This window comes from Phyllostomus discolor, chromosome 5, assembly GCF_004126475.2.
Source record: "Phyllostomus discolor isolate MPI-MPIP mPhyDis1 chromosome 5, mPhyDis1.pri.v3, whole genome shotgun sequence".
Lineage (NCBI taxonomy): Eukaryota > Metazoa > Chordata > Mammalia > Chiroptera > Phyllostomidae > Phyllostomus > Phyllostomus discolor.
In genome coordinates, this window is record NC_040907.2 from 162112172 (window position 1) to 162130936 (window position 18765).

At 44.5% G+C, this 18765-nt stretch overlaps 1 protein-coding gene across 4 annotated transcripts in view; it reads left to right on the forward strand.

Annotated features, from left to right (window-relative positions):
* Window positions 1–18765, forward strand: part of VTI1A (vesicle transport through interaction with t-SNAREs 1A) — a 343226-nt gene that overhangs the window by 204752 nt on the left and 119709 nt on the right. For 2 of the 4 annotated variants that reach the window (XM_028512938.2, XM_028512939.2), the window contains 2 exons: window positions 2203–2273; window positions 2770–2831. In XM_028512938.2, coding sequence (XP_028368739.1) covers window positions 2203–2273; window positions 2770–2831 — 133 coding nt within the window. Of the gene's footprint in view, window positions 1–2202; window positions 2274–2769; window positions 2843–18765 lie in introns of all 4 variants that reach the window. The other 2 variants (XM_036027294.1, XM_036027295.1) reach the window with 1 other exon arrangement.

Here is an 18765-nt window from a genome sequence, read left to right on the forward strand (position 1 = left end):
CCTCCTCCTCAACTATCAGTATCATCTTCCACCTTTCATGGTGCCTCCTGAGAACCACGTGTCTGATCCAGTTTCACCTTAAGGATAAATCATACGGAGGTAATAACAAAAAGTCTAACGTCAAGCTGGAAGGGGATGCTATAATGGGAAAGTACTATACTGGAAAGAATTTTTAGAGTTTTATAAGTGTCACAAGTATATTTATGTTATTGTACTTAAGCCTTATCATTTGGGTTTGGATTCTTGCTCATGAAGGGACTATGTAGTACATTCCTCTTTCTGATGTGCCGTGAAACACAAACATGAATGGGACACTTGCTCCCTGTTAAGCCTGCACTACTAGCAGGGAGGCTCCTTCGGTGCAAGAGCTCGGTCCGTTTCCTGACTGTGTCCCCAAGTCCGCGCCCAGCAGAGTTCTGGACTCAGCGGTTACTAATGGAGCGTGTTGATGTCATGACTATCCAATTACATGCATTTATATGGCACCCTATAGCTTTCAAAGCATTTTCACTTAGGTTATTTTATTGAGCTATGACAATTCTGTGAGAAAGGTAGGACAGGTGTTTTAGTCAGTGAATAAAGTTGCAGCTCAAGTGGGTTATGGCACACCCAGGAGAAGAGGAGGGAGACTAGGCCATAATAGTTCATGGGGTTCTTTTAATATCAAGTATTATCATCCAATAAATAGTTACTGTTATAGACCAGTCACTGTGCAAAATATTTTAACTGAGTTATCTTACTTAACTCCTACAACAACCCCACGATATAGACCTAGTTTTATCCCCATTTTAGGGATGAAGAAAACGAGGCCCAACAAAGTTGGGTAACTCGTGCAAGGCAACAGAGCTAGCGTCAGCACTGGGGTTCAGGCTCAAGCAGTGTGACGTCACAGCCTAAGCGCTGCTGACGTCACTGCTCTCTGGTTTTTAGGATGTCCCTCTAAAAGGGTTGTCCATATAAACATGACTCAAATAACTGCCATGACTTCATTAAATTATTTGCTATTGTTTAATAGATGTTTTTGAATGTTTGTATAAGTTGATTAGCCAGAGATGATTGTTGTTATAGGTTAGAGGATAAAAGAGAAAAAGAAATAAGTACAGAATAAGGTAGACAAGTTGCCAAGATTAGAAGAGGGGCAGGGTATCATTCCTCTGTTACAGAATAAGACAGCTCCCAGGTGATGGAGAAGGAGTCTGAAAAAAACGTGTGTAATGCAGCTGAATGTGTGTCGGGTCTTGTAAGATTCTCCAGTCGGAGACGAGCCGACCACTGCCAAGCAAGTGGAATGATCACAGCAGGGGAAACCCTCACCGGTGCCCGGCAACGTGGCTCTTTAATGGATCTTCCCACCCGCCCACACCAGTGTGAGTGTTAGGAAGCTCTGTCTCCAGCTGGAGCTCTCCTCAACTGCTTAGTAAAGAGGCACCTCACCCTAACTCACTGTCCAGAGTAGCTGAGAACCACTAAACTGCAAGAGAGCGGAGGCCTAGAGATGGTTCTGCTACCGATAAGCTGCAGGAATGGCAAGCATGAGGACCATTTATGTGGGGCAAGTCCATTCAAACCAACATTGTTCTAAGTGGAGTTCCACTTACATTTGCAAAACAGTGTAATAATGAAGTAGGAAAGGTACAATGAAATCACTGACATGATTTATAATCTACAAAAAGCAAAGGCTAAATGTCACGATAATAATGGAGAGACCACTGGACCCAGGCTTGCCATCTTGGCAAATAATATGCTGAGGTGGCCTTGGGCAAGTCACATCACCTCTTGGTTGTCATTGCCATGTTGGTCATGTTCTGTAGTTTGGATTTCAGTTCATACCGCAACTAGGATAAATAGGCAAATTCATCAAATACTTTAAAAATAATTTTTAAGTGCAGCGATACCTTGGTACTAGTCGTTAATTCATTCCGGAACTCGTGATGAGTGCTGAAACCAACGAGTCCCAAGCAAGCGCCGAGTGCTGAAACATTTTTTTCTTGTCAAAATGCAAGGAGTACAGGGTTTGACAAGTTCTGGAGCTGACGAGTACCAAGGTATGACTGTACGTGAATTGAAATGTGTGTCTGATGTATAATGCACACTTATTTAACATTCATTCTGCACCCATTGTCATTTTGGCACTTGTGCTGAACATTATTCTCACTTAACACCCAAAGTCATCTTTCCTCACTCAAATTTCCTTTTTCCTAGAGCAAATTGGCCAGGAGATGTTGGAAAACCTCAGCCATGACAGAGAAAAGATAAAGAGAGCCCGGGAAAGGGTAAGTAGAAGTGATACAACCTTCTCACAAATTCAGTAAGCAGTGAGACATAAAGCCAAGGGTCTTGGGCACATGCACAGAGTCGCAGTGACATACATCTAAGGGTCGTGTGTATAAAAATAGCCGGGGTCGCAGAGGGGTGTAGAGTCTGGAGAGAGGAAGAACGAGTGCGGGATGGAGAAAGAATAAGCTGACCCTGTCCATCCTCATCCTGACATGCCCCCTCGAACTTTGTCAGCCACTGAGAATTTGTTTTTATATCCAGTTCAAGTATCCAGTTTAAAGCTCCTGGGATTATCTATCACGTGTCATTTTTCTAAATCTAAGAATTTCCAGAGATTGTACTGGTATCAAAAATGTATTTCCATGCATTTTTTTTAATGACTTGAACTTTCTGTCATGAAAGAAAATTATTGTTTGCCAGTGCACTTTAAAAATAACACAGTTGCCTGAAGCGTGGTTCTGTTGTGTGCTAATGCTGCTGTTCTTCTCCTAGCTGCGGGAGACAGATGCCAACTTGGGGAAAAGCTCCAGGGTTCTGACGGGGATGTTGAGAAGGTAAGAGCAAGGTAGGGACCCATTTTTCTCTCTCTCCCTTTTTCTCCACTGTATTTTCTCATCTCGTTGCAACCGGGCATTTTTCAAGCACGCAAGCTTCTGCCTTTAGGACGCCTGTGTCAAGACCCTTTGGAAATGACAGAGCGCTGGTATTAGCTCTTGTTTGGACAGGGACACACACCGAGTGCCTTAGATTAGAGGGAAAGTCTGAGCTAGGGGGGATACCTCAAGCTATGGGAAAAAATTAGGGTTAGACATGAAGTATTCTTTCATAGCCTGGGGAAGGCCCCATGGCAGCACCTGAGCAATTTTATTTTCTATTTTGGGAGTCTCTCGCTCAGAGAGGGGATGCCGGCCTGCGGTGCCAGGAGCCCTCTGGTCCTCGCTGTGCGCCGTGCTGCCTTTGTTTCCGTTTCTGTTTCAAGAGATGCTTTTTTGGGGAAGCATCTCGATTTTATGTGTACTTAAAGATGGCTTTTAAAATTGAAAGGATATCTGAATAATCTGAATTCACGTGTGCGAGCAAACCAGTGTTAATGTTGTGTATGAACCTTTGATTGACGGAGAAGATTTGGGAGCGATTGCAAATAAATGACTGGTTTTAGGTAATATTCTACACTCTGTCTTTTTCAGAGGGGAGTGGGAAATGTTTGCATTGGTCTGAAAACTGGAGTCGTTTTTTTATTTAGGTGCCCTATTCAGCATGTAATTATTTTGCGTTCAGAATCTACCAAATAAGAGTGTTATCTAGGGTAACCCTCAGTTTGGGACTGTGGCTAGAAGTGTGAATGGGGTGTGCTGACAATCGCCTTTAGAACAGCTTGACTGGAATTATAGAGAAGAGAACCTTTTGTTCTCATTGATACTCTAGGGACAACTATTTGAAAATAAGCCTTCTCTGATCATGTATCCACGCGTAAAAACTTGCTAAAAGTGTGTTTGCCGTGGTAGTAATTGATTACGTAAGAACCAATGAAAGGTCTAGTTGCTGATGTGGTTTCTCTATCGGGCTGGTCAGGGGCAAGTCTGAAGTTCAGGGACACTTCCAGGCAGTGGCCGACCCAGCTCTGCACGCCCCTGCTTTTCCCGCCTGCACCGTGCCGATGCCGAACCATACGCCCGCGAATTCTCTGATTAAGAGTAATATGTAAATGACCTAGAAAAACTCAAAATCGACAGAGAAGTGGCGACGGAAAGGGATGCTTCAGTGCCTGTAGACAATAAAAAGAAAAGAAGGAAACCACCCTGTCTGGCTTCCCTGGGAGGGCCCTGCCGCGCGAGCTGTAACAGCTCTTCCGCGTGTGTCTCCGTTTTGTCACATCTCATTAAAGAGTCCCCCTGCGTTATGTCAATTGAGCTGTCCAGAAATCATTCATCATTTTTAGTGTAAAAAAAAATCATGCGGTTATTTAAATAATATCATATTAATGTTAAAGTTCAGCTGTCATTTAATGGTACGGCTTAATCAGATGTAGCATTTAGGAAAAATAGTTTATTCAGGCTGTGTGTGGCTTTCAGGTTGGCAGACTCAAATCAGGATTTATGAGTTTCCAAACCAGTGTATTTCTGTCCGTGTTTCTGCTTGAGGTACCTCACCCTTTTGTGCAGGGCCCAGCAGACAGTGATTTCAACAAATAAAGCATCCCCTCATACTGCGTTTGAATAAATTTGCAAGTCATTTAGAGAGGGTGAAGCACAAACCAGCTTTGCAACCTCCGACGGGGCTTTCTGTAGGGAAATCGTCCTAACGCGGTTGTTTCCAAAGCCCACAGAAGAAAATTACTCCCCTGAAATCCACTCGGGGTTCCCTTTGTAGGCAAATGCGGTCAATCACTGACTCATCTCCTGGCGGGATCTGTCTAGTGCACGAACAGGAATAAAAATTCCCCAGATGGACATCACCTTGCTGTGTCGGAGCCACGGAAACCCTTAGAGCCACCCGTGCCTATTGGCGACCGTGTCTTGTACTAGGTGCAACTGGGGAATCGTGGTGTAAACCAAGATACCCATGTACTTCAGTCAATGCTGTCCCCTAACTGAGCCTCTGGAACGACACTCAGATGGCGGGTTTGTTTCAGTGTCTAAGAACCGTCCTCCATGGGGTACTGTTTCTTTTGGAATTTGGAAAAGGCAAACACATATCACCTACTTAGTTACTTCTTATCATTGCCTGGGGGAACAGCCTCTAGGGAAGCGGAACCTGGGCTGATGCGCCGGTCTTTCACTCCAATGCTCCGATGCTGCTTCCTCTGCTCCCTCCTCCCGAGTTCCCTGGTGTTCACGTCCCACTCCACTGAGGTTTCCTTTCAGAAGGCACGGTCTCTCACCAGAACTGCTCAGCTCCATGGTGCATCAACAGGTGCTTCTGATTTAGGAAAAGTTATGATACGGAACAGTGGGCTCATCTGTCACCTTCACGGATGTATAAAAGAAATGAAAGTCCTCTTTGTGCAGCGTAACTGCTTACCTGCATACGTCATAAGCCCGCTTATTTCCACGTGATACATTCTGCATGACTGAGAATAGGTAAATATTCTGTAAGGCCCCAAACCAAGGAATTCCTTTATTTGAAAGGATGATTGCTGGTTACTTTCATTGTTTGAACTTAGGTTGTTTTTAAATTTGTCAAATGCACAGAAGGGGGCATGCTGCGGCCCCGTAGGTGGCTCATTTTACTTGTTTGGATCAGTCTGTTGTGAAGACAGGTAAAGCCGAAGCTCCTTCAGCGCCAGAGTCCGTACGTGCACCCACCTGATTATCTGCAGGCCTGGCCAAAGACAGATAGGAAAGAAAATGAGTGACAGCCACTACCGTTTCTGTGTTTTAATCTTTTATTCACTTCAAATGAGGTTTAGAAATATCTATTTCCTTCCTTCCTTTTTTTTTTGGTTTATTCACCTTCTAGTAAATATTTAATACCTGTGTACAAGGCCTTGGGGGTCCTCGGAGGAAGCCGATTGGCTTTTTGCCTTCAGAGCGCTTCAGTCTAATAAAGAATATGCGCCTCCAACGTGCTGTGAGAATTCATAGAGATTATGTAATTCTCAAGGAGGCTGTTGAAGATTCAGCAATTCCATGATTCTTTACTGGTCATTAAAAAGGGGGCCAGGACCCCTGGCTTGGTGGCTTAGCTGTTTGGAGCATCATCCTGTACAGCAAAAGGTTGCAGGTTCCATCCCCAGCCGGGGTGCATATGGGAGGCTGCCGATCAATGTCTCTCTCTCTCTCTCTCTCTCTCTCTCTGTCTCTGTCTCTCTGTCTCTCTCTCTCTCTTTCTGTCTCTCCCTCCCTCCCTCTCTCCCTCCCTCTCTCCCTCTCTCTCTCCTCTTTCCCCTCCTCCTTCCTCCCTTCCCCAACCTTCCTCTACCTCTGAAATCAATAAACATATCTTTGGGTGAGGATTAAAAAATAGGGTGCCAGGAAAACAACTAACCAATAGAAAATATGATTTCAATCGCTATAAAACCTGTGTGTTTGGGGAAAACAGAGAACTAGAGGATGATAAGGAATCATAACAGAAACAAGGTTTGAAAAGGACTCAAGTCTGCAGAAACTATTGAGACACCTAGTTTAGTGAGATAGCAACTGACTCAACCCACGTACATCAATAAGTTATCCTGCATGTAACTACATGATATTACCAAAAGAAAAAACGAAGAAAATGGGCCCATTCAGAATTGTCACAGTAAAACTTGACACCAGAATACACACAGAGCCGGTCTCCTGTCGTTTTCTTCCGTCTTGACACCGACAGCGCGCTACCCAGGGGCGGGTCGTTTGCTTCCCGACTGGTAGGCAGGGTTTGAGTAAAGCAGTATTTCAGGTAGTAATGAAAATGCTCATGAAACAAATGACCATTCGTGTGGTGACTGGGGCCAAGAAGTGGATTTCTCATTGACTGGGGCCAAGAAGTGGATTTCTCATTGACTTTCACAAAATTTGATTATTTGATGGGATGTCTTAAAGTGTCACAAGCAGCACCGAGAAGCTTAAATGTCGCTCTTCGTATATTTGCATGTATGTTCACGTGTGTGTGTTTTTCTCTCCACATCTGACTGGGAAGTCTGATTAGACGAAACATTGCTGGCAAGCAGTGGACGTGAAAATAGATGTTTTCAAGCTTTTTAGTTAGAAAACAAAGGATACCATGACTCTTTTTAGCTCTAAAGAGTGAATAATTGATCAGTAATCACGTATTTGTTTCTAGGGGTGGCTGAGGGATTCCTTAGGAATGTAACAAAGTTATAATTTGGGATCTCCCCTGGCATACATTAGGAGGATATTTTAATAAATGTATGTTGGCTCATTGACTGCATGTATATAGGGTCCAGCCCATAACACCCTCTTTTATTACAAAATCTTTTGTTCCAAAATCATGAGCATGTAATTCTGTAACATAATACCACACTCAAGCACACGATATGACATTTTAGGTGAGATGTTCAAATTGTTGTCCATCTCGTGTGAGACATCCATGTACCCAAGAGGCCTTACTCCTGCCGGGCCCTGTGTATACTGGCAAAAGACTTATGAAACAAAATGGCATATGTGATTTTTTTAAAATATCTTTTTTGTATGGTTACCTTAATATCAAACACTTTTCTCTCTCTCCCATATTACCCACGTCTGCCCCTACTGTCTCCACAATTCTTTAAAAAATGAGAATCTGTCCTTCAGAAAGCAAGCCCTGCTTCACCCTCCCACCATCACGTAGTCACTTCTTTCCGTAAGCACGCAGTTGGCGAGAGGTCTTCGCCACAGACCTGTAATGGAAACAGAGCAGATGGTGTCACGTGCGGCCGACCCAGCTGCCGTTGTCCTCCCATTGCTATTTCATACGTGGGATTCTTGTCAGAGCTACTCCTGACTCCATTCAGGGAAAAATTGCCACCTATCGTAGCTCCCCCATCTCGCATTTGAAACATGGTTCTGTTGCTGTGGTTGGGTGACAGGTGAAACATCTGGGAACGTTAAATATACTGTCAGAATGATTCCTAAGGGTAAGAATACCAGAAATACCAATGCCAGATCTATAGGCAACAGAAATATAAATTTTTTAAATAAACAGGCTTATTCTTAAGGAGATGAGCCATGACTGAATGTTTTTTCATCTTCTTTAAAGATTCATTCCTTTCCCACTTCATTTTGCCCAGGAAACATTTTCTTAGACTTTAATTGTTCTTATTACAATTTCTGAAAATTCAACAGGAGAGAGTTTTCAAGACTTGTGAGAAAAGTGTCCTTGAGAATTTACTCTCAGTTTCTATACACTGAGAAACGCATAGTCTCCTGCAGTGCCTTCCATTTACGTTTTCGCGTTTCTGTTTTTCTCCTTGCTGTTCCCTGGCTGTTGTTACTAGTGATGGACGCGGGCCCTGACCCGGAGTTAGTATAGCAAACCTTCACCTCTAAGACGCTGTTCACCTTTTAATCAAGTTCCTTTTCTTTCAGAATAAATTGATTGAATTTGCTGCAGATTCTTTAGACTTCATAGGTTTAGAACCTGAGCTTAGAAAAATGCTACAAAAAGGAGATTTTTTTTTTAATCTCAGTCCATTTCGCATGAGTAAATTCATTACTGTGCACCTTACTCACTGCCTTCGCCCAGCCGCCTGGCCTCTTCGAGGCTGACGTGGCTGATGTTTTCACCCACCTGAAGAAGGCCTTTGGGTTTCTCTATGTATGTGTCTCTTTAATAACATTCTTACAGCTTTAAGCATAGAATTTTGGTCCTGTCTCAGACACTGGAGTGCACATTTAAAGCTTCTAACTCTTGCCCCAGCTGCTATGGCTCAGTGGGGTGGGCATCGTCCTGCAAACCCAAAGGTCATCGATTCAGTTCTCAGTGAGGGCACGTGCCCAGGGCGCGGGCCAGGTCCCCAGTGGGGGGTGTGCAGGAGGCCGTCAGTCGATGTTTTTCTCCCACGTGGATGTTTCTCTCCCCCTCTCTCTAAAAATAAATAAGTAAAATCCTATCTCTACAGCTGCCCAATGTGTGTCTGACCCCAACCATGTTTCATACCCATTATCTGATTTAATCTTTAAGAACCCTGTGAGAGGAGCATCATAGCCCCATTTTACGGATGAGAATAACTATGATTAGTCAGGTAAACTATTCATAGCCACGTGTGCTGAAAGGTGCAGAATGTAGATATATGTCGTCACATGTAACTGGCTGAAGGGCGGAAGTAACTTCAAACGCAATGGCACGTAAGGGTTCCAACAGCCTCACTATGACTGGGTCCTGCCTTTGCACCTCTCATCCTAGCTCTCTCGTGCGTGGGGCCTGTCCTCTGTCAGCATGCCTCCTTGAAGAAGCACAGCTCCTAGAAGCCTTCTTAGGGACTACAGAAATCTCATCTCCCCAGTCATCCCAACACAAGTCATAACATGGAGTGTTATTAATTCTGGGTGGCTCTGGGTAGGTAAGAGTCCCATTTACCTGCAGTCTGATATTTTAGACCTGAGACTTCATGCAAGGGACAGACACATGGCTGAGGACGGACAAATAATAGATCCCTCAGAAAATTCCAGGGTTTGTACTAAAAGGGGGAACGGATACGAGGTGGCAACAACAATCGATGTCACCTTCCACGTGTTCCAGATGAACTTTCATCCGTTCTCGGGATCTCAGGTGAAATGCCGCTCTCCCCATCGAGCCTCGAGCAGTCTCCCAGCCAGACGTGACCGTCTTTGCTCGGACCCTTCTTCCCAGGCATTTGCACACCTCACGAGGCACCGACGCCTTCTGCTTGGCATTGTGTGTATTGTGTTCATCGGCGACCATGTCCGAAATTTTTCCTAGATCTTTTTATCCCCTCCCCCATCCCCAAACCTGTGTTATACAGTTCCACACAGTATCGTACAACCGGCTGAAACGCACAGGGGAGGCTACCAGGGTGAGACGGAAATAAAGCCCGGGAATCGCTCTAGTTTCCCCAAAGCACAGACCTTCCACAAGCTCCAGGGCAGATATCCAGACAGGTGGACATGTCCAAGCCAAACACAAAGCAGGAAACACAGTAGGAGGATCCATGGTGCATTATAAAAATGACAGTAACCTTTAGTTGTGGTCAAACACTGCCTTCCTTGCACGGAGATGGGCCCGTTGACAGAAGGGTTTCTGGAAGGTGATGGCAGTCCCCACCCTAAAGGCATGAGGACTTGCTCTGTGCCCAGTTCTCTGCCAGTCCTCAGGTGTGGATGGCAGGCTGCTGGTGGCCAGGGGCCTTGCGGCATTCTGCACAGGGCTGTGTGACCCTGCTGCAGGCCTGGTCAATGCATAGTCCTTGGAAGGACGGTTAAGATTGGTTTCACAGTTGCTGTCTAGGGTCAATGACCCCTGGGGGTCATTTATTGAAACCCTGCAGGTTCTTCTCTGTTGCACTTTGGCTGCAATATATTGTTCATTCAGAGATAAAGTAAGCGAGGACACCATAACAGAATATTTTTGTCCATTAATTAATCACAATAGAAAAGCATCTTACATTTTTCTCCGCTGTGAGCCACGATTTGACCTAATTCTTGAATTACCTTTCTTTCATGCTTTTTTTCTTTCTTCCGGCAGGGAACATCCTCTAATGCGATGCAGAATAGGATGGGTGCCCTTTACCTTCACCGTCAATGCCATCTTTGAACGTAGCCTTGAGCTCTTAACTAGAAGCAAGGAGTCCTGGGCCTTCCTTATGAACAAGTAAAGGATCCCCAGCCCCCCGCCCCCATAAATGGCTATTTATTAACACATCCCATCACCAAACAACGCCTTACAAGCCCAGGCCCCCACGCCATTACACCACTGTCCGCTCCATTGTGAGTTGAGGGAGGCCTTTGACCATCTGTTTCATTAAATGCAGCGAACAATATCTGAACTTCATGAAGCAAGCAAGAGTCAGGGCTTCCCCCTCCGCAAGCCCCCCCCCCACCACCCCGGCCCGCTGCCACTGCCACCGCTGCCGCCGCCGCCGCCACCACCACCATCACCATATTTTTTTGTTTGAACACTCGCATTGTAAAGTAGCGTATTCACACATCAATTTTAAAAGGCTGGCTGTGTTATGAGATGGGACAAAGCGAGCTCAGTAACGGCTCAGGCGCAGTGCAGGTGGTCGGGCGAGCTGCTCCCCAGATCAAAAGTCCAACCACTGTGATTCTCCTCTGCAAAGTGCAGTCCGGGAGACAAGGCCAGGTTTATCTGCAAGAACAAGAACGAGTTAGAGATGTACGTCACAAACGCAGGGGGACAGAAAGGGGCTTCATGATCTTGCAGGATAAGAACACTTTCCAGTGCTGAGAATTCTGAGGGGGTCTCTGGAATATGAAGCTTGTAGGTGTTTTCCTTCTTGGATTTTTTTTTTAATTAGTCTTTTATTGTGCAGTAATTGGTAATTATTATGTATGCTTTGGTGCTGTTCCGAAAGTAGCTAAGATTTTTTTAAGCCACCTTGGGGGCAGGAAATGGCTCCTTCTCATGGGTGCATTTTATTTTTCAGCAGCATTTAAAGACAGACTCCTATTTATACCACACAAGCAGTTCTGTCCGCTGTAAACAAAGTAGGTGGCTGGGAATTGTGCCTTCCCAGAACTGTTTTCCAGGGAAGCCATAATAAGAAACAACTGTGTACATCTCGAGAATCTGTCATCTAGGTGTTAAGAAAGAACATTTTGCTTTTCTGAGGAAGAGTACCCCATTATTTGTAAAAGAGTATGTCCAGCATCCAAAAGTGTGATTTAAGTATTTGTTAAAATTCTAAGGTGGGCTGCCTTGCTAGTAGTATTACTTGAGGTCCTTCCTCTTTGTTACTTTACATTGTCTCTACCATTTCCAACGAGACAGAAGTTGAAATGGCAGGAGACACGGCCATTTTTTAACTGTAGTATCCTATTATCAAAGTTAATGACTTCTTTCGCAAAGTTATATGAAGAACTTTGCAACCGAGTTGGAATAGCAGTGAAGAAAATGCCAGAGTGGTAAATTTTACCAAAAAAAATTTTTAAGGGTTGAGAAGGCTTGGAATTATGAAAAAAACAGCACTCAAGTGTCCTGTATCATTGTAATTTTCCTGGGAAATACCTCTTTACTTTTCCATCTTCTGATGCCGTAATGACTTCGGGATGAAGGAAAAAAAAAAAAAAACTATTAGCTTTCCAATTTTCAAGCTGGTTAGAAGTGACAGAGTCAGGTTCCCAGTGCTTTCGTACAACCAGCCACACCCTCTGTCTCCAGGCCCAGGGTGGTGGTCCCCACCCTGGGGTGGGCTGCACAGCATCTCTGAACCACTGGAGTGCCCCAGAAATGTTTGTGCATGTGTGTATATGCATCTTTCTGGGAATTTTCCATAATATCTTTAAAGAGTCCACAACCAACTCCAAAAAAGTTGAGGAGTGAGCTAGTGTTACAAAACTGTACAATGCCCCATAACTAAACACCACTCAATTACTCTGATATGCTAGCTTATTTGAAATGCGTCAGCCTACCAAAACACTTACTTTGAAGTTTCCACCAAGTTTCACAAGAAACTTTACAGCGGTGCCTTCTTTGGGAAATCAGATCATTTATCCAAAACAAGTCCTTAAAGACCATCGCAGCAATTAAAAATCTGTACCTTGGAGCCTTCTGGTTCCTAAGGCCTGTTCGCATACAGAATTTCATTTGATGTCATCTTCGTGAGGACTCTGTGAATTGGTTTTTCTGTCATTGTCCTTACGTGGTAGTTCATTGAAACCTAGAGAAGTTGAGCCTTCTCCAAGTTCATTGCACCACCATGGGGCAAAACTTGGACCAAAGCGCTAGTTCCAGCACTCTCTGAGCAGTGACAGCAGCAGCCACCTCCTTCAGCAGCGCGCACTCAGTGTTGGTGGTGTACAGGCAGTGTGGTAGGCATCCGATTCAGCAAGCTCTGCACGCTACTCCCAGGCAGCTCAATAGTTTTTAAGAAACGATACCAAGGGCCTAGTGCTATATGGGAAGTTAGAGACAAAGCCAACAGGTGATGACAGCAAGAAGAAACTCCTGAGGCCTGTGGTCAGGTAGGACCGTAGAGGCAATGGCAGGTATCGGGACCTAAAAGTTGCCGTCTCGGCCTTACTCCGTGTGTGGGGGTGTGTTGCTTCCCTTGTTACGGCAGCTTCAGGATACAACTCCCAGGAGCGGAACTTGAGTGCTGGGGGATGGTGTTAAAAAGATCTCGATTTGTGCCCGACGGTGTGGAGGGTACACAGGAAGCTAACGAACAACGGGTAACCGCACCTGTGCATAAGGTGATCGTGACCCAAGGGCGCACTGGGAATTGTAACTGCAATGGAGTGTAAGGTTTTCTTCCAAGAAATGAGAGCAGCTTGAAGTCACCTAAATAGTTCTCATTATAAACAATTATGAAAAATCTTTTCACACGTTTTACCCCAGCTTTAGGAAGATAATGAGAATTTTGATGTTCGTAACCACAATCACATATTTATAAAACTTAGTGGCCTCTGAAATTACACTGCATGTTGACCATACCTGCTATACATATGATTCATGAATAGATGCAAAGAATATTGGCAGTGTACGTGAATTGTTTTATTGTGGCATATTAATAATTCAGTAAGTGTGTCACTTTAAAACACTGAATTTTTTCATATATTCCAATTAAACCTTCTCATCAAATGGATTTATAGAATTTATTAGTAGAAAACTTGCCCAGGCAATAAAGAAAAGCATTCATTTTCCATTATGTGTACATGATCTGAAACCATAGCCTTTTAGGTCTTTTAATCTGTTTGTTCAAGGCCAAGCCATTTATATGGATATTTTTTAAAGCTTCTGTATAAAGAAAAAAAGAACATTTTATTTATTCACTGGGGTTTTTATGTGCCTTGAAATTGCATAGATAAAGTATTTTCAAGCTCATGGATCTAGAGTAGATAAAAGGTCTCTTATTTTATAAAGCTTTATGTAAGCTTTTCAAAAGTACACTTTTCTCATGGTTAGAATTTTTTAAATAAAACATTATTTCACTATCATAATTGGAGTTTGATGTGGGCATCATTTTTCTTCCTTGAATTACATGTTAAATTATGTGTCTAAGATAGTTTCTATTGCATTTTACCTTCTGGATTTTAATAGTTCTCTTGTTGGAGAAATTAATTTACCAATCCTCATTTTCAGCAGATGGCAACTATTTAATACGACTAGGAATAGAAAACCCAAATATCTCCGACTTAAGAGACAAAAAAATGAAAGATGCAACTTGGTTTTACAACATATTTGTGTGAGGATGAAAAATTACTTACCTGCCCTTCCTTAAGAACTTGCACTAAGCCTGGTAGACTGTGGGAAGGAAGAGGCATTTTTTTTTAACTCGGGCAACTGGATGCCGGCCAGCGCCTGGGTGAGCATTAGCTGCTGTTAGGTCTGCCATGTCAGGGCCAAGGAACAGCTTTCCCCAGCTGGAGCATTCCCAAGCTATCGCGGCCATCAGACAGGTGGGGAATAAATATTGTAGCACGGTGGGACATTTGAAGAGCAACCTCCTGATCCCCGGGACTCCATTTGGAGAGGCTTCAATGAGGGCAAACAGGTGTTCCTGGGAGGAACTGTCCTCAGGTGGCCGGGGGGTTGCCATTCTTTCACAGACATAAAAAGTTTCCCTTCCCTGTGCCCGCAGGAAAATTAGAATTAACTACAGCCTTTTCTTTTGAAATGGAAAAGAGAAATAAAAATACGGCACCAGGTTTTGGCTCCAACTGGACTTCCATGGAGCGTGTCACCTAGGAAGGACGACGAGAATTCTCGAAGCCAAGTTGTCCTTTCGGTTTCCACGGTGGCGATGCTGGGAAAACTGAAGGAAGGCAAAAGATCCTTTTACCAAAGGGTGTACCTGGAAAACGGAATGTGCTTTTCTTCTATTACTCATTTGTTCATCTGCCAGATATGTATTTCTCCAGCACTCACACATTTCTGGACTCTAGGCTCAGTGCTGGGCAGACAGGGTGAACAGCAAATGTCGAGGTCGCAGTGACAGTGAGTGGCCGGAACCTGCCAGCGAGCCTGGGCCGTCCTGGGGAGGCTGCGGGCAGTGGGTGCGGGCATCGGTCGGAGAGGCTTCTTCCTGTGCGATGTCACTGCGTGGTGGGTACCACGGACATGTGTTTGTTTGAGGTCATTCTTTTTAAATCACACTTTCCCATGAAACGTAAACTAGCACGATTAAAGGAAATTTTTAAAAGAAAAAAAATTTTTAATCCTTCTACCATAAAACAAGCTACTCCCCTTGAGGCAAGCATTCCCTTCTAGCCTTTCCGTCACAGTCCGTGTATGGTCTGGTGCTGCTGCTTCTCCTTTGGTAATCCTCTATCTTAAATTCGTGCCTACGTTTCCACATAGTCTCTATAATTGTGTTTTTTTTCTGATTTAGAAAATCTGATAACAGTTTTTGAAAAGCAAAACACTTTATCAAAAAAGGGGGGAAGTTATCCATAATCACAGTGAAAGGAAGCAACTGGTTAAAGTTTCAGCGTATTTCACAGGTCATTTTCTGTGGATTTTAGGTATGTAATTGAGGTCATGCAACATGTATAATTTCATATTCTGGCATTTGTAATTCTCATTTATAGTGGTTGTATAATATTCTCTCATAAGAATATCTCCTTGATGTTAAATAGGTTTTTTCCCGGCTTATTGCTATACCTTGATGCTATGTGTCTTTACTCATAGATTATATTAGTTCCTTGGTGTGGCATCCTTGAAGAGAATAAATGCTCATCTTATGAATGATTTCCCCATTCTTGCATTTTTAACTTCCTAACCTGGTAGTCAGCTGGGGTATATTTTTTAAGTAACTTTTTCAAGGAGTGTGTATGATTTGGGCATACAGTCAGTCCCTGATTTACAATGGTTTGACTTAGCAATTTTCACTGTACAGTGGTGTAAAAGCTCTATTCATTCAGTAGAAACCACACCTTGAATTTTGAACTTCGACCTTTTCCTGGGCTGGCGATGTGCCGCACGGGGCTCCCCCAGAACGCTGCGCGGTGAGCTGCAGCATCGAATGAGGCCCGCGGTCACAAGAACAACCGACGGTCAGCAGTGCACCGTGTGGCCAGCGTGGTCTTTGGATTCTGTGTTTTGTGTTTTCCGGAGCCATCGGCCAGCACCATTTTCATCTGGAAAGTGTGGGTGATCTTTAAAATGGCTCGAGATAAGAGAACCGTACCAACCGTTTCTGTCGCCCAACCCTTGGGCCTGCATGCCTGGCCATCTTGTTTCAACTCTGCTGTTTAATTATGGGTGATTTACTGACATGGGATATCAAAGCCTTAGGGAAAATGAAATCCCATGTGCCAGTTTCTTTAGATGAATCTTCTTTGAGGTCTAAGTGTCCCTCCAAGAAATATAGTGAGGTAGGATTTAGGGGGCCATCCCAGACACTCTCAGGGGAAGGCAGTGGGGGCATTGTATCCGTTGACGGGCTCAGCTGTGAGGCATCCTGAAGGCCAGGCACCCTCACACATTTCTGTCCTCCCTCCGAGGATAACAGCAACAATAAGAGCGATTGAATTAAAGGGACTGACTTTCCTCTTAATGCTTTCATCCTGGGAAGCATTTATAATATTAGAAAAATGGTGATTCACTCCACAGATACACGCAAGGAAGTTGGCTGGGTAGATGTAGGGCGGGGGGGATGACTCTTGTCCTCAGAAAACTCGCATCCTAATCAGAGAGAGAGAAGGAGAGCGGAAGAAGGGCTACTCAAGGTGGACGGTGATCAGAAGCCACAGGGCACAGTTCCCAGAGTCTGCAGGCTATTGCCAGCTTGGAGGAGTCAGCTTCAGTTTCACGGATGACACGGCCTTCATAATGGCCCTTGAAGGAGGAGTAAGATTTGCCCAGGCAAAGTTAGAAGGGATTCCAGACTAAGGAGATGGCTTGACCAGAGACAGGGAGGAAGCCTCTTTCAAGGCAGGCATCACGGACAATTCAGGTCCGCGCTTTATTGCCAACTCTGTGATTCACAGCTTTTATTTGCTCACATCCCCATGTTAACAGCAGAATGGGGGTCACCTCATAACACACACATTTGCCATTGCGCACAACTGTCCTCTCCTTCCCATCTGTGCTCGCCACCCGGGAGATGAGACCTCGTCAAAGTCAAGTGGTCTGAGAGTCCGTCTAGGGTCCACTTTTTCTCACCATTATTGTTCTTTCCCGAGCACCTGTGATGCACTCCGGACAGAATGGCCTCGGTGAAGACCCAGGTTCCTGCGTGGTTTTCATGCAGCCGGTTGATGTGTTTCTTTCCGCACGTTCCTATTTCCTCTGGAACATCCCTGGTTTCGCCATGTTTTTCTAAGAATTCTGTTGATTTGTATATATCACATTTTTGACAAATAGGGTTGTCAAAGAAAAAAAGCATGTTTTTTAAAAGTGACTTAAAAATCACTCATAACCCACTGTTTTTAGTCTTTATTCATATGTTGACATGTTTCATCGTGTGGCTTTAATACCATTTTAAGTTGACTATGAACGTAGGTGGGGTTTTTCATTAGGGCCACCACGCCACCAAACACGCCAGCCTGGCCCATGCCCAGGCCGCCTCCCCTAGAGCTCGTTCTCCCGGTCGTCAGGTTCCGTTGTCTCTTCAGAGGCTGTGTGGGCACCACTGGGACCTGCCGTGTCACCGCCGCTGCACATGACCCAACCTGACTACTTGCTGAGAACAAGTCGGTATGGGGGGGGGGGGGTTGGGGGAGCTGACTCTGGAGGGGTCTAGGAGGTCGCGGTTCCGAGAGCCTGGGTGGGCTTGAACGAACTGCACAATGTTGGCTGAAAATGGCCCGGGCCTGCTTCTGCCTTTTTCTTTTTTTTTTTTTAAGCAACAGTTTTGCTTTAATAGGACTTGAAATTTTTAACCCAGTTTTGCTTTGGGGGAAAAATGTATTAACCGTATGTCATGTCAAGATACTGCTTTTTAAAAATGTTCGAATGAAAGTCATCCCTCCTCGCTGGGGTTCTTTCTGGGAGCACACCTGCCTTGTTCACCAAGTTCTCTGACTTTTTCATTTCCATTTGCAAACGGGACGCTCAGCAGCCAGCCCTAGAAGGAGTGGCTGTCCTCATCAGCATGACTAAAGGGTCCATGGAACACTTGTAGGCGCCTGGCAGGGCACCCTGAATCCAGCCCCCTGGTCTCTAAAGCTCTGGGAAGAAGGAAGTGTGAGATGTTAACTGATGGGTGATGGACAGGTGAGCACCACCTCCTGGCTGGTGCCCCGGTCTCTGGGACTTCTGGTTTGTATTTATTATATTACTAGGATTGTCCAAGAAAAATAACATTTTTTTTTTAAAGAAAAGAAACCACCCATAACCCACTTTTTTTAGCCTTTTTTCATATGTTGACATTTTTCATTATGTGGCCTTAATACAATTTTAAGTGCTGCCTTTTTCTTTTTAACTTTACATGATAGCTTGCACTGCCCTAGTCTATTTGATATTGTAGTTCGTCTTCTCTCATTTAATCAAGTTAGTGTGACATTTATAGAGGTCAGGAAAGCCCAGCCAGTAGCACGTGGTTGGCATGCGCTTGTTTTTCAGTACATTGAAGGGCTGACTCCCATACGTCTTAGAGCTCCTTGGCCCCGCATTTCCGAGCACCCTGAGTCTGGATACCTGAGTCCTGAGATTTATTTGTCTCGTTCTATATTACCCACACAGACCAGTGGCGTGCGTTATTTTTCAGGTGTTTCATAATTAGACAACAAAGTGTATTATAAGCAACGCAGGCAGGTCACTCTGTGATGGAGTAAATGCGGTGGGTTCCCAAAATCATCTCATTTCCCCCAGGTATTTCCTAATGGACCCAAAGGGAATAACAACTTGGGTCAAGGCTTCACGTCTCATCTTTGCCAAATGTCAGTACCTGATCATTGCACTAGTGTCAGCCGTGGCACCCACTTG